The sequence below is a fragment of the Lissotriton helveticus genome, chromosome 11 (genome assembly GCF_964261635.1).
Source record: "Lissotriton helveticus chromosome 11, aLisHel1.1, whole genome shotgun sequence".
NCBI lineage: Eukaryota > Metazoa > Chordata > Amphibia > Caudata > Salamandridae > Lissotriton > Lissotriton helveticus.
This window is the reverse complement of record NC_136072.1, coordinates 50,429,920-50,443,447: the sequence shown is the minus strand read 5'-3', so window position 1 is coordinate 50,443,447 and position 13,528 is coordinate 50,429,920. Positions and strand designations below refer to the sequence as shown.

Genomic DNA, 13,528 nt, shown 5'->3' with positions numbered 1-13,528 from the left:
GAGTTATTGTTGTGGACTGGTAGAGTACTGGGTGATGGACATGATATGATCCATAAGTTTACTGCCTTACGTGAGCGTCAGTCAAGCTGTAAAAGGGAATTATGCAGCCTTTTGGAACTACAGTCTGTTCCCGACCTTTGTGTGTTATGGTATTAGAGAGGATGAGGAGTGTTACAGACATTACTATATAATTCCTAGGCAAAACTTAGGTCAGTCCTTCATAACTTACCTGTATGTAAAGGTTATGTGCTGGTTGGACTGTTTCCATCTGTGAACTGTAGTTTGTACTTGAAGGAAAAATTACTATTCCAGGTTCTACACCACAATTGTGGGATGATAGTTGTCTTGTAAATAGCCATGTTTACACCTCTTTTGAAGTTTAAATGTTCCTGGATGCTTCGAATCTTGGTTGTTAGTGAGTTCCAGAGTTTGGTGACTTGTACCGAGAAAGCAGTGCCTCCTGTGGATTTCTTATAGTAACCAGTATGATGATCAGAGGTGCGCGCTTGGAACACATTGCCCTATTTAGTTTGTATTGCTTGAATTTGAATACTCTGTATAGTGGTCCTTTTCCTTGGAAGGCTCTGTGGATGACACTGGGTGCCTTGAACATTGCTCTTCTAGCTACAGGTAGTCAGCGGAGTGATTTCAGGACTGGAGTCATGTGTCTTCTTGGTTATAGTCTGAGGAGTCTTGAGGCAGCTTTTTAGATTATTTGTATTTTACATACAGTGAAACTGTAGGTGCCAAATTCTAGTCTCTTAGCCTAGTCAAGCATGGTGATTACAGGATTGAAGATAGCTTCCAGCTTTTGTTGGTCTCCATACTATGGAAAGATGTGTCTAATTGTTTTCATTCTGTAGATGGTGCTCTTTATTAATGTGTTGCCATGTTGTATGAAAGATATTTCTGGATCCTAGATTATCACTAGGTTTTTTAGTTCGCGTGATATCACTGGAGCGCCCTAGAGTTCCTTGAGTATTTAGTCACTGGACTCGAATTTTTGCTATTGTTCACAGGTCATGATCTCTGTTTCTGAGGTGTCGAAGTGGTTTGTCATCATCTATGCGTTTATTGGGTGCAGGCAGTTGTCAAGTTTTTAATTGTAGAGGCCTTCCAGGCCATCTATTTTTAGAATGATTTGGAAATCCTATGCATAACTGTACAGGGTGAGGTAGAATTATCACCCGGCTTAGGGTGTTGGGTGGAAGTTGCAAATTAGAGGAGACGCCTCGGTGTTGCATGTGTGGAGCTGATGTAGGCATACTACACTTTGCCTCTGAGGTAAGAGGCAATCCATTTTAGATTTTTTTTCAAGTATTCCAAGATGACTAATGTCTTTGTAGTAGTCGTGCGGTGGTGAACTATGCCCAATGCTGCTGATAGATCCAGAAGCAATACAGCAACTACTTAGTTCTTGTCTACTGTAAATTTTAAGTCCGTCTAATTGGATATAATGGTCTGAATCAGAGTTGTGTGTTTAGCACAGCCATTTTCCTCCTTAAACTTGGGAAGTTGAGTAGAACCTGCTATTTCACATATTGAGTGGCGCAAGTATGGCATCCTGAGTAGTTCCAGTGGAGTTAGTAGGGCCAGAAATAGGTTGAATTCCTCCGGGTCGGTTGTGATTACTGCAGTAAAAGTTTTCTTGTCAGACCATATGTTGGTGTTTTATACCTTCTAGGAGTCCTCCAGCAATGCTCTGTACACAGTTTGGCATCTGTATGCACATCCTCTGCTGCCTCTTTATGCACCTGAGGTCTCCACAGCCTTTCTACAGATACAGTTGCCAAGCTCTACCTCCGAAAGCAGTGCTTATCTGTGCAAAGGATGGCAAGAGATGTCCGCACTTGGGGTGCGGTTGGAGAGAGGAGTCTAGGCCTACTGACGATACTTGATACTCGACAGTTTTGGAGGGAGCTTGAGTGCCCTGAGAGAAAATACCAGATGTTTAAGAACTGTTGTACTGAAATGTCTCAGGAAATCGTGATGCTTCAGACTAGTGTCTGGAGCAGTTGTGGCTCGCATTCTGTTTGACACTAAGGGGCCGATTACGATTGCGGATTTCCCGCATCCACCGGGCCGGCGGAAGCCACCGCCGGCCCGGAGGATGCGGGAAATCCGCCGGGGAGCCTTGCAAGACCCACCGCCATATTAGGATGGCTGGTGGGTCTTACTATCTGTCCGCCGCTAATCCGCAGCGGGCGGATTCCGCCCGCGGCGGAAAAGCATTAACATGGCTGGCGGTGTCTATCAGACACCGCCAGCCATATTAGGATGACTGCGGAAAGATGCCTTTACAATGCGGCATTTACGCCGTGTAAAGGCATACGGATTTGTGTTTGGGGGCCCGTTGTGGGCCCCCAGGGGTGAAGGGGGTGGGGGGTGCACATGGGGGGTACCTATGGTACCCCCCTGCATTTGCCTGCACAAAGCGGCAGGCACCGCGAGGTGCCTGCCGCTTTGTGCATGCAAATGCACAACTTACTTTTTTATCATTGCGGCGGGTGCTGCTTCAAGCAGCACCCGCCGCAATGATAAAAATACAGGATGTGACCGCCAGGGTGGCGGTCACATCCTAATTTGCATGGAGGGACCGCCGCTGCCCCTGCGGACGGTCCCTCCTTCTTTATGGTGGCGGACGGACTCAGGTCCGTCCGCCATCATAATCGGCCCCATGGTGAGTAAAGACACTCCAGTAGTACCAGAGTTGGAGAAAAATCTAAACGTTTCCACTTGATTTTTGTTTAATGATAGCTGAACAGTAAGCAGAGGTAGGATCTATTAACCACACATCGGGAAACGCCAGATCTAAACAAGGACTGGAGAGGTAGATAGGAGCAACTTTAAGACCACACAGTTCATTTGAAAGGAGTATAAATGAATTATTCGTCATCCTCAAAGGGTTCGAGTCCAATCCGTGTACCAAGGCTTACAATTTATACAGCTAATTTGGAATCCTGTCTTGGGGCGACCATTAAAGATGCACTGCAAGGATAGTTGAAGGACTAGCAGAGGGGCACATAGATGGCATTCAGATCAGTACCTGCTGTTGGAAAGATGTCCTACATTCTTTAAAATTGCCCACCTCACATCTATCTGCCATCCCAGAACGGCAACACTCTTCCCCCACCTTCAAATTGCTCAAAGATACTCCAGGTAGTATGTGCAAAGAACCAGAAAACAGTTCCCCAATAACACTGTTTTACACAAAATCTATTGCATTACAGAACTATTGAAGTTTCGATGATTTCTACAGAGCAGTGCCAACATTCACCGTCACTTTGTCACCCACGATCTAGTGTTGGTTGGATTCATCCTGCAAAGAATAACTCCCTTCGTATTTCAATGCATTCTATGGAGGACACATGCTTATTTTTCCAACAGAGATTAATTGCTTATAAAGACTGAGTTAAATATCAACAAAGCCAAAATAACCCAATGCATTAAAGTTCATCTTCATCCTCGGGTGCCCACCCGGTACTTGCCACTTCCCTTGGATGCAGTTGACTTCTGATGTTGGTGGACTCCCACAATTTTTAAGGATGTCACTAAGATACAAACATTCAGTGTTCAAGGTTGAAGCCGTGCTGGGAAGCGAGAGAGCACCAGCAGTTGGCATTTAGGGGTGTCTGGAAACTTGAGAGAGAGGTCTTTGACTCAAACAATGCTTGTCTGTGTAAAGTTTTCCACTTTTAGGATGGCATGCAGGTATCTGCAGGGAACCCCTGGACACGATGGCACCAACCAAGCACAGGAGGTGCCTAGTTTGTGGTGTAGGCAACAGTAACACTCCTATCTTTGAAATGGAAATAACTCTGGAGCCAAATGTTGCAGAAAATGTTTTAAACCGTCCCTAGTTCAATGTAGGTAGGGCTATATGCTGAAACCCCAGGGGTTTTGAGTGTAAAGGGGGCAACCTAGTTCTCCTTTCTTTCAAAGTTGGAATTGGGTAATATAGATACTCCATCAGCTTAAAAAGGAGCTTCCTGTAAAATAGAAGTGCATAGTGCAGTCTTGTGCTCGATCACAAGGGTAATGTGTTCTACCACTTTCCGATAGAACAGTGTACTGAACATCTACACAGTGGAAGACAAAGATGAGTAAACGTGAAAGTCTCTGAGCTGGATTGCACTGTGGTCCTCATGTTTCCAGAACTTCTGCTTCTCTTGTCATACTCTGCCATAGAGGAGGTAATGCAGCTTGGCATTGGTTCGTGTCCTCCTCTACTAAGCTTCGTTCCAGCCTGGGGATGATGAGAATCCGCAGCAGAGTCCGGATCATGAGAATTTCTCACAACAACTACACCGCATAGCTTCCTTTCGAAGCCCAGACTGGTGCAGAATACTTGTTCCACAGTGTTAGGGTTTAACTGAAAGTGAGGTCGCCAATGGGCAGCCTGGGTCCCTGTCTCAAGGTGTACTTCCTCTGCTAACAAATGGATGACTACGTAACTACTTGATCATTTTGACGTTTGGCAACTGCTCAAGTAGTGGAACAAGTTGTGAAAATGTAAAAAAAATAGAAAAGATCCAATGCTTCATAATGGCTCTCACCACAAAACCGCATTGCACAAACCAATAAAATGAGCATTCAAATGGCACTACTGCTCCCAGCAGGGCAAGTAGGCATTTGCTTGGTCCTCCTGCATTAGAGGAGGAAAGGGAGTGACAAATCTGATCCGTTTCAGGAGGCGAGCAGTTTCTAGACCGATCAAAATGCTCTGCACATGGCACTTGGGGAGGACGGTATGCTCAGATGTAGCTACTAGGTAGAGAAGTAGCCTGACTAAATGAGGGTCTTCATCGTAGCTCTAAGATCTCCAAAGTTAAAAGCTCAAAGGCTGCACTGTGACTGAAGGAAGTCGGTAGGATGTCACCCTCAGTAGGGAAACTACACTTACTATGCAGTGAAGGTTAACACGGACACGCCCGCATTCAGATTACCAGCAACAGGCGGGTGGGGGATATGCAGGATCATGGGTAATGAGGGACTGGATACACGTTCACTAGACCTATCTAATACCTCATTCTCTCTCTCTCTCACCATCTACCACTCATTCAGTCTCTCCCATTCTGTTGCTCGATGGGGCCATTGTTGTCCACACTCAGATTTCCATTGGACAGCGTGGGCACCAGCTTACTATTCAGAAAGGGGGAGGAGCCATGTTGTCTCTTGAATCTTCAGTGAATTTACAAGAGTATGAAGGAGAGCCCGCATTAGGAAAAAATTTTTAGTTGTCAGAGAGAGGTCCCGAAGTGGGTCCCCATCATCCTCACTCCCACGAGAGCCCATGCCCCCATGCCCGAAATCTGCATTGGTATTTTATGAGCCTTTATTTGAAGCACTGTCTAGTGCACAACTATATACAAACATATTCAAGCAGATATCAAATATAGATGCGTCAATTATGAATCACAAGTAAATTATATAAAGACAGACAATTTAGTGGATTATAAGAATGACTTTCTTGAGTCCTTGCTAATAGTAATCCGCACGGTAAGGTCTGCAAATACGAGGGTTGCAGTTATTATGCTATATACCTGAATACCAAAGACTGCCAGCCTGGAGCTCACCGGGCCAGGCTCTGCTTGGGAGAATCCAACTGTGCATTCACTCAGCAACCTCGATGGTGAAACAAGAAGTTCCCTGAAGTCCTAAGTCAAATGCCACTGTCCCCAAGAGTGCTGAAGGCACCATTATCCATTAGTGTGATTAGTGATATAGCGTGAAATTAATTCATGAGATTTCTCCTACAATATTCCGAATACAATTCAGCTAGTCCTATTTTAAAAATGCTGGACAAGATATAAATAAATAAACTAAAAGTACACTCTCAGAACTCAGAGTACATACACAGGCTGTGATATGATGACCACCATAAATGCAGAACAGCATTCAGCAGTTTCAAAGAAAGAAACACGTGTCCTTATGCCCTGGAAGAACGACCATTGTCATTTTTTGTCTTTCAAATTTTTGGGTAGCTTAATATTTTTGGGTGTTTTACACTTTCTCCATCTGTTTTCTTTAGGAAGGGTTCTTCCGAAACACCACTAATGTCACTTTTGAGGGGGAGGGGCACTATTTTATACATATATACACATAGATATATATAAGAAACTAAGCAACACTGAAAACTACCTGTTATTTAGAGTGAGTAAGGCTTACACCCGGACAGGTTATCAACCCTCTGTAAGCCTTTTAAAAAAGTCTTTTTTAGCCACTCAGGAACACCCATGTTTTCATTACTTTTTTCACTTATTTGCCTTTTTAAGATTGTTTCCCCCCAAAGTGGTCCTCTTAACACACAATCCAATTTATGACAGTTTTTTTAGTGTGAAACTAATGTAGGCCTATTCAGGCATCTTTTATTTCTCCAATGTTTTAAAAAAAAATGCATGGATTGAAAAGCTTGCTTTCATAAGTACAGGGATAGGTACGCTGATTAATCTTTAGTTCTTTAAAAAGAAATAGTTTTTAATGAAAAATGTTCTCTTGGGTTAGATAGGCACAAGTTGAAGTTAGTTTTAAAATAAAAAAAATCCTAAACATTTTTCTCTTGTTAAAAGTATTCCATAATCACAGGAGGCGGCAACCATTCACCTTACAAATATTCATCAAAGTTTCCTATGACTGAGAACCAGTGTTACAGATAACAAGCATTTTCTCATGCAAAATACAATAAACTGAGCCCCATAAGTTTAAATTATCATGGATACTTGACTTACTAACTGATGAGAACTCCTGCTCCTGAAATATTTGTTCAAATTCTCCATCATAAGTTTGAATGTCAGCAGGATAAAGCGATTGTCATCAATATTTGTATTAATACCAGGATTGTGCAGCCCTATAAAGTCACAAAACTGGAAGCAGGCACTGAGCAATCTTTCTTTCTACATTTCAACCTAGCGGTTGGAATTAAAATTAGGGCAACGATTATGTGTTGTATAACGTAACAGGTTTGAAAATAAGCAGATTTCTTGATTTGACCTGTCATTGGTTCCCTTGAACCTTTATTGCCTCATCCTGAGTGAAATTTCCTGGGTCTTTGTACACTGTTCTTCTGACATGGTGTTCAGTGGTCTGTGGATGAAAGTGCAACTAATTGCGATCAATTACACGTCCCATTGTCTACTACTGCTGAATTAGAGATACCCTTCTGTTAAATGAGACTCCTAGTAGGAGTCTGCTGGGCAGTTGTCACTACTTGGCATTCAGAAACGCTCCATAGCACTGTTTCCAGACGTCACAGTGCACCTACCACACTGCACACCAAACAAGCTAGCAGTCATGGTGAATTGAGGTGAGTGAAGTGGTGAGTACCTTTAGGACCGCATTTAAGTCAAGAAAAACATTCTAATAATGAAATGAAATTCCCCATTCCCTATGTGGACTCTACTTACTACTGCACCAACGATCGCCTTATGCCTTTCTGCAGAAACATTTTTTGAAATGCCGTGAGTGACAGTTGCAACCCCCAAACATCTGGTGAATGAGATACTTGGCACCTACGAAATTTTAGGTTTTATGAACTCTGAGACGGCTAAAACGGGATGTCTCCCCTGAAAAGCTCAGCAGATTGTCAGTCTACTCTAGGTTGGAAGGTCCTCTAAGTTGAGTTCTCGCACCGACTGATGATGGTGTATTTTATTTATTCAAAGTTTTATATAGCGCGAACAAGATCCTTACAGATATCAGAGCGCTTCACAATGACAGGGTAGGGGCAGTAGGAATGAACAGAGGTAATGGGAGCAATGTAGTAGTCACTAACATGAATGGATAATAATAACATACATAAAACATATCAATATACTGTCAGGTAAACAAGTAATATAAAACGGCACAAGTCATTGATCCCACTCCAGAGGTGTTCAGGTACCAAGAAAGTAGCGTAGTAGTGTCTCCCTCAAGTAGAGGTATAGTGCCAAAGGACAAGGTGAGCATTGACACAAGGCAATGCAGAGTCTCTGATCCAACACCTATAACGTTCACGAGATCTTGGCCAGAAGGATGGTTTTCACCTCTTTCTTGAAGAGTGCAGTGGAGGAGATACGCCTGGTTTCAGGAGGGAGCGCATTCCAGATCCTGGGTGCCATACCTGAGAAGGAGCGCTTGTAAGTTTTCTCTTTCAATCTATTTTGTTCTTTCTTTCTTACCAGCTCGTGTTCCTAAGAAGATTCTGAAGTGCAAGGCTGTGTCCCGGGAGCTAAACTTCTCATCAGCGGAGCAGATGGAAAAATTCCGCCTTGAACAGAAAGTGTATTTCAAGGGACAGTGTCTAGAAGGTACTGCTACTCTTCAAATTTTGGTAGTGGATCGGAAGTTTTGTAATGGATTTTTGTCCTTTGTTTTCACACTCTAGTTGGTTGAAAATGTCTTTCCTCTCCCTTCCCCTCGGGTATAAACCTTGGTGAACAAGCATGTTAGCTTGATGAAAACGATGCACTTTCATTGCATCACTGTGTTGGTGCACATCACAGAATCCGTTCTTAAATAACAATTAATCAAGGCCACATGGCTACTGTTCCCACAGCGTTGGCGAGACAGCAGGCCTTTTTAGGAGAAGAATGCTTCTTCTGAGTCACTTTATTTTGTTATGCTAACAAAGCAATTGTTTGGCTGTCATTTTTAGGCTCTGAAGCCTCAAATAATTTTAGACCTTTGGTGTCTGTGTTCATGTGTAAAGCTTCCTTCTGAAGTGTGGTGAGGACAGGCAAAAAAGATAGTGCAGTTCAATATAGTTTAAGTATAAAACAAAGAATCATAATTTGTTTACATTTTGGTCAACATTTTACTAAAAGCAAGTACCAGCTGAGGGGATTATCTAACTTACTAGGGTGGGGTATTATGAAGTGAAACCAATAAAATACTACCCAAATGCACGCAAAATGCAAAAGAAGTCCTGAATCTGTCTCTGCAGGAATCATGGCCACCAAATCACTCCTTTCCTCCCTGATCTCCTCACCAAATCTTTTAACTTATGCAGAAGAACCATACACTCACTCTCCAACTCTTCCTACCACATCTCTAGCCAGGCCTTGACCCTGGGTCACCGCCTCCAATATGAATATATGAACTTAATTAAGTAACTATCTCTGAGGATGGTGAAAAAACAGAAAGCTTCACGTATATTTATACACAGGATCTCTGCTTCCACTCTATCCTACTGTCCACAAAATATTCCTCGTATGAGACCCTTTGGTGCCCCTTCAGTTACAGAGGTACAGGTTTGTGATTTTTCTCCCATGCCTTCCCCAGTAATCCACCATTCAGTCTCACTCGACATGTGAATAACTGCTACCTTCATATTTGCAGTAATACAAATTATCAGGAATCCTCCTCAAACTAAGTCACCTGGCTGGGGCTTCACCTGGCTCCCTCCTCATGCTCTACAGTGCTTTGCTCCCCACCGGCTGAAGATTCCCTCATTCTGCACTCACTCAACCTTTGCTGCACCTCTCAGATCTCCTTCCTGGCAGATCATGGAATAATATTTGATCCCACTTGTATGCTGGCAACTATCGCACCTGTAAAATTGGTTCTTATTGTCTGATAGCCCATTTCACCCCACACTTCAAAAAGTGGTATAGTCCTCTGCAGGCTAAAAAGACATAAGTGATCCAATGGCCATCCCATCCACCTTCTCCTTTATCTCCCCCTTTTCTCTCTAAACCTTTTTGAATTGACTCACCACAGACTTCTCAGTTCCCCTACACCTGAGCTTCCATTAAACTTCATACAGCATGACCGCTCACGTTATGACCTTTGTACCTCAGAAACATTTCACCACTATCTTTATCCTTTTTTGTCCTTCAGAGCTGCTTTTAACAGTTGTTAAGGCCACATTCTTGAAATAATATGGAGTCTGGAAATCATTAGCACTTCAATTAATTGGCTCTCTGCATTTCCAAGCTACTCGGTATTTCAGTTGTCCTCTAGGTCTGCCACCTACCTGGGTCTAGTCACTGTGAGGTGGGAGCAGACCTAGTGTTCCTTATCCTGTTACTCTTCAGAAATTACTCCGACGCATAGCTTGGGTTCAGCTTGACCTCATTTTTTAAATTAGTTTATTAAATATTATTTACTTAATATTAGTATTATAATATTAGTGTTCATTTTCTTTTAGTATAGTTTGCAAGTTTTTATTTGAAATTAATTTAATAGGTTGTTGGGTTTGTCGGGAACTAGTGTGGGAAGAGTTTAAACAATCTAAATCCTGTTTAATTTTTAATTCATGTTTTGTGTAAAGAATTGTTTTAATTGATATATAAATTGTTGTAATGTTTTTTATTTTTAATTGTTAATGGGTTGATCAGTTTATTTGCTTAATGTGGTCATTTTGTTTTTAGTTGTGTTCTTTTTTTTTTTTATTTTCAGAATATTTTAAAATAATTTTAGTTGTCCATAGCTTTTCTTAGGATAGTAAGGTGTTTTCATTTAAATTATTTTGTAATGTTTTGATTCGTACTTTTTTGTAACATAACATTGGAATTTTTTTAACAAATTTTTTGAATTTTTAATCAGTTAATATACACAACTTGGGTAGCACAAGAGGGTATATATCAGATTGACCACATTGCACATGTACAAAATGACTCAGTAATGTGATGCGAATTGCCATAGGCAGACAAGGAGGCAACAGCATAAGACGCATTGCAGCCAAAGTTTCATCCCACTTGTCCCAACCATTTTCCCCGTATGCGTTTGTGCTTGGAGGGGCATCCCATGGCTTCATATACAGGCCACTCCTGTTGTTCACACCAATCCACTCCGCGCCTCCACTGCGATATCGTTGTGAGAGCAGGATTTCTCCATCGGGCTGCTGTATCACACTTGGCCACCATGGTGGCCGTGCCCAGGAACGTCCGTTCTGCTCTTGAGCACCCCAGGACACCCAGCAACTGTAGCAAAGGGGAGATTTGTACCTCCCAGTCCAATACCTGTGAGTTCCCTCGTCACCGCAGTCCGGTATCACTGAATCACCGGACACAACCATACCATGTGATAGATTTCCGTGGGTGTGCCAGAGCAGGGAGGGCAGGTGGGGTCAGGGAAAAGGCCTTCTCAGTGCATTTTGGCCAGGGGAGGTAGGCACAGTATAGATAGTAGGTCTGAATCTGACGTAATCTGGAGGAAATGGTTATGACTCGAGGGACCATCGTGGCATCCTGCTAGTCGTTATCTTTAAGGGGAACACCCATCCCTCCCAACCAGTCCTAGGATGATCCAGTGGCATTTATGACTAGAGTATGGTAGATATGTGATTTACCTTCCTTGCCCACCATGCCCATGAGGAGTTTGGCCTCTAGAGGGTTGAATCCTGAGGGGGGGTCACTGGGTATGTGGACATGAAGTGCATACAGCAGTTGAGCTATGTATAGAATTTTGAAGAGGTGAGTGCATAGGTCTCTTGAAGCTCCTCGAAGGAGCGTATGTGGGTCCCGGATCATATGTCAACTAATTGTGGTATACCAATGAGGTCCCTTCTACCGAAGCCTTCCAGCCCTGCCACCTCTTGCAGCCATGTGCCCTGCCATAGCGGGGGTCTGGAGTGTGGGTTTAGTGTCCCATTTAGTATGACGGAATGCGACTCTCCAGGTGAGAAAAACACCCAGGTCACCGCAGGAAAGGTGGCAGGGACGGAGGACCCATACAGCATGGCCATAATCGGAGGAAACCTCAGGCACACTAGCTCCAACTGGTAGGCACAGTCCGACGCGGAACCATCGATGATGCAGGAGTATTGGAAGATTCTGAAAAACCTAAAGGAACCCTGGCAGTATCATCATTTTGTAGAGTGCAATTCAGCCTATCAAGTTCAGTGGGAGGGATTGCCATTTATTGAGGTCTTCTTTGGTTTTCTGCATCCAGGAGCCAAGATTAAGAGACCAAGTGATTTCAGGGTGGAGCGCTACCCATATACCCAGATATCGGAAGCTGAGACAGCGCACAGGAATGTCATTCTGCCAGGCTAGACAGTCCTGATTTGGGGCCAGAGGCACCAAGACAGACTTAGCCGAGTTCATGTGTAGCTTTGAAACTTCCCCGAAGAGTTGATGGATCTGAAGACATCTGTGCCACTTACCGCAGGGTCCGTCAGGAAAGGAAGGACATCATCTGCATAGAGTTCGATTCGGTCTTCGTGATACCCATTCCATTGTCTTCCCCGTACCTGAGCAGCTCAATTGCCAAGGTGAAAAGGAGAAGTAACTGGGGATAACCCTGCTGAGTCCCTCATCTGAAGGGGAAGGCATCGGAGAGCACGCCTTTAACCTTACTGCGCAGGTTCAGATTAGAGTAGAGCACACAGACAAACCCCCGAAAGCGGAGTCCGAAACCCACCCTCAACAATACACATTCTAGATGGATCTACTCCACTGCATCAAAGGCCTTTTCAAAGTCAAAAAGAAGCAAGGCTAAACAGGGTGGAAGCAGGTGACTGTGAGTTAGGGTGAAATGGAGACGCTGGAGGCAGTGCCACGTGCTCCCGGTCAGCATAAAACCTAATTGGTTGGGATGTATGAGGGTGCAGAGAACCTACTTGAGTCAGGTGGCTAGTATCGTGGCATAGATCTTGACCTCACCATTGATGAGAAAGATTTACGGTAGTCTGAGCAGGAGGTTGACGGCAGTTACGTCTTTTGGGATGACCACAGTGGTCCCAATATCTATCTCTGGTGGGAAGGCTCCCCAAATGTTTTCAATTTTATTGCATACTATTAAATGCTTTTATTTAATACATTTCGCAGTAAGAATAGTTAATTTGACCCCTCCCACGTCCAACACTTTCCCTATTTTTTTATACATTGGAGTAGGAATAATAAATCTGACCACTTTGAAGTCTAGCACGGTTGCTCAGGTTGTGGTGGATGTAGTGAATTTGACTTATACAAGTCCATTTTTTTTTCTTCTTAAAATTGTTTTAATACAGTTTAATTTTAAAAGTTAAATGTACATTATAATTTATTATGTATTTATCATTTTTTGTTTTTAAACTATTATTATTTTGTTTATATATTTCTAAATATATTTTCAATTATTTTAAAATATACTTTTATATTTTGCATGTTAAAGCTTTTAAACTAATCTAGTGTGCAATAGTTCAAATTCAATATACTTAACCGATTTTGACAATTTTGTTGTCTTCTATATTTTTGTTGTTGATGTTTTTGAACTTTATGTACAAAGTATAAAGTCGATATTTGTGTTCTAGATAATTGTTTGGCAGTATTTTTGTGTACTAAATTTTTGTTGGTGATATTTAATCAGATAACCATCTGGGGGTTAAACTGTATGCAGTTGAAGGAGACATGTATCCTTTAGATATGTGGGATTGAGAAGAAATTCCGACATGTTGCGCAATATTCCAGGCTCCATAATTCTTGTGATGATTCCCTTAGACCATGTTGTTTAGGAATCGCATTGGTGAAGAGATTAGACAGCCTCCATCGAAGTCACCAAAAGATTCCTATATTCAGAAGTGATCGTAAATAGTTTCTTTCAGTGGCAGGTAACATTTGAAACCTTG

General features: G+C 42.7%; 1 protein-coding gene across 1 annotated transcript in view; it reads left to right on the top strand.

Moving 5' to 3' along the window:
- PDE6D (phosphodiesterase 6D) overlaps positions 1 to 13,528 on the top strand; it is a 134,308-nt gene that overhangs the window by 98,446 nt on the left and 22,334 nt on the right. The window contains exon 3 of the mRNA XM_078667436.1: positions 8,160 to 8,285. Within this exon, the coding sequence (XP_078523562.1) occupies positions 8,160 to 8,285 (126 nt within the window). The remainder of the gene's footprint in view (positions 1 to 8,159; positions 8,286 to 13,528) is intronic.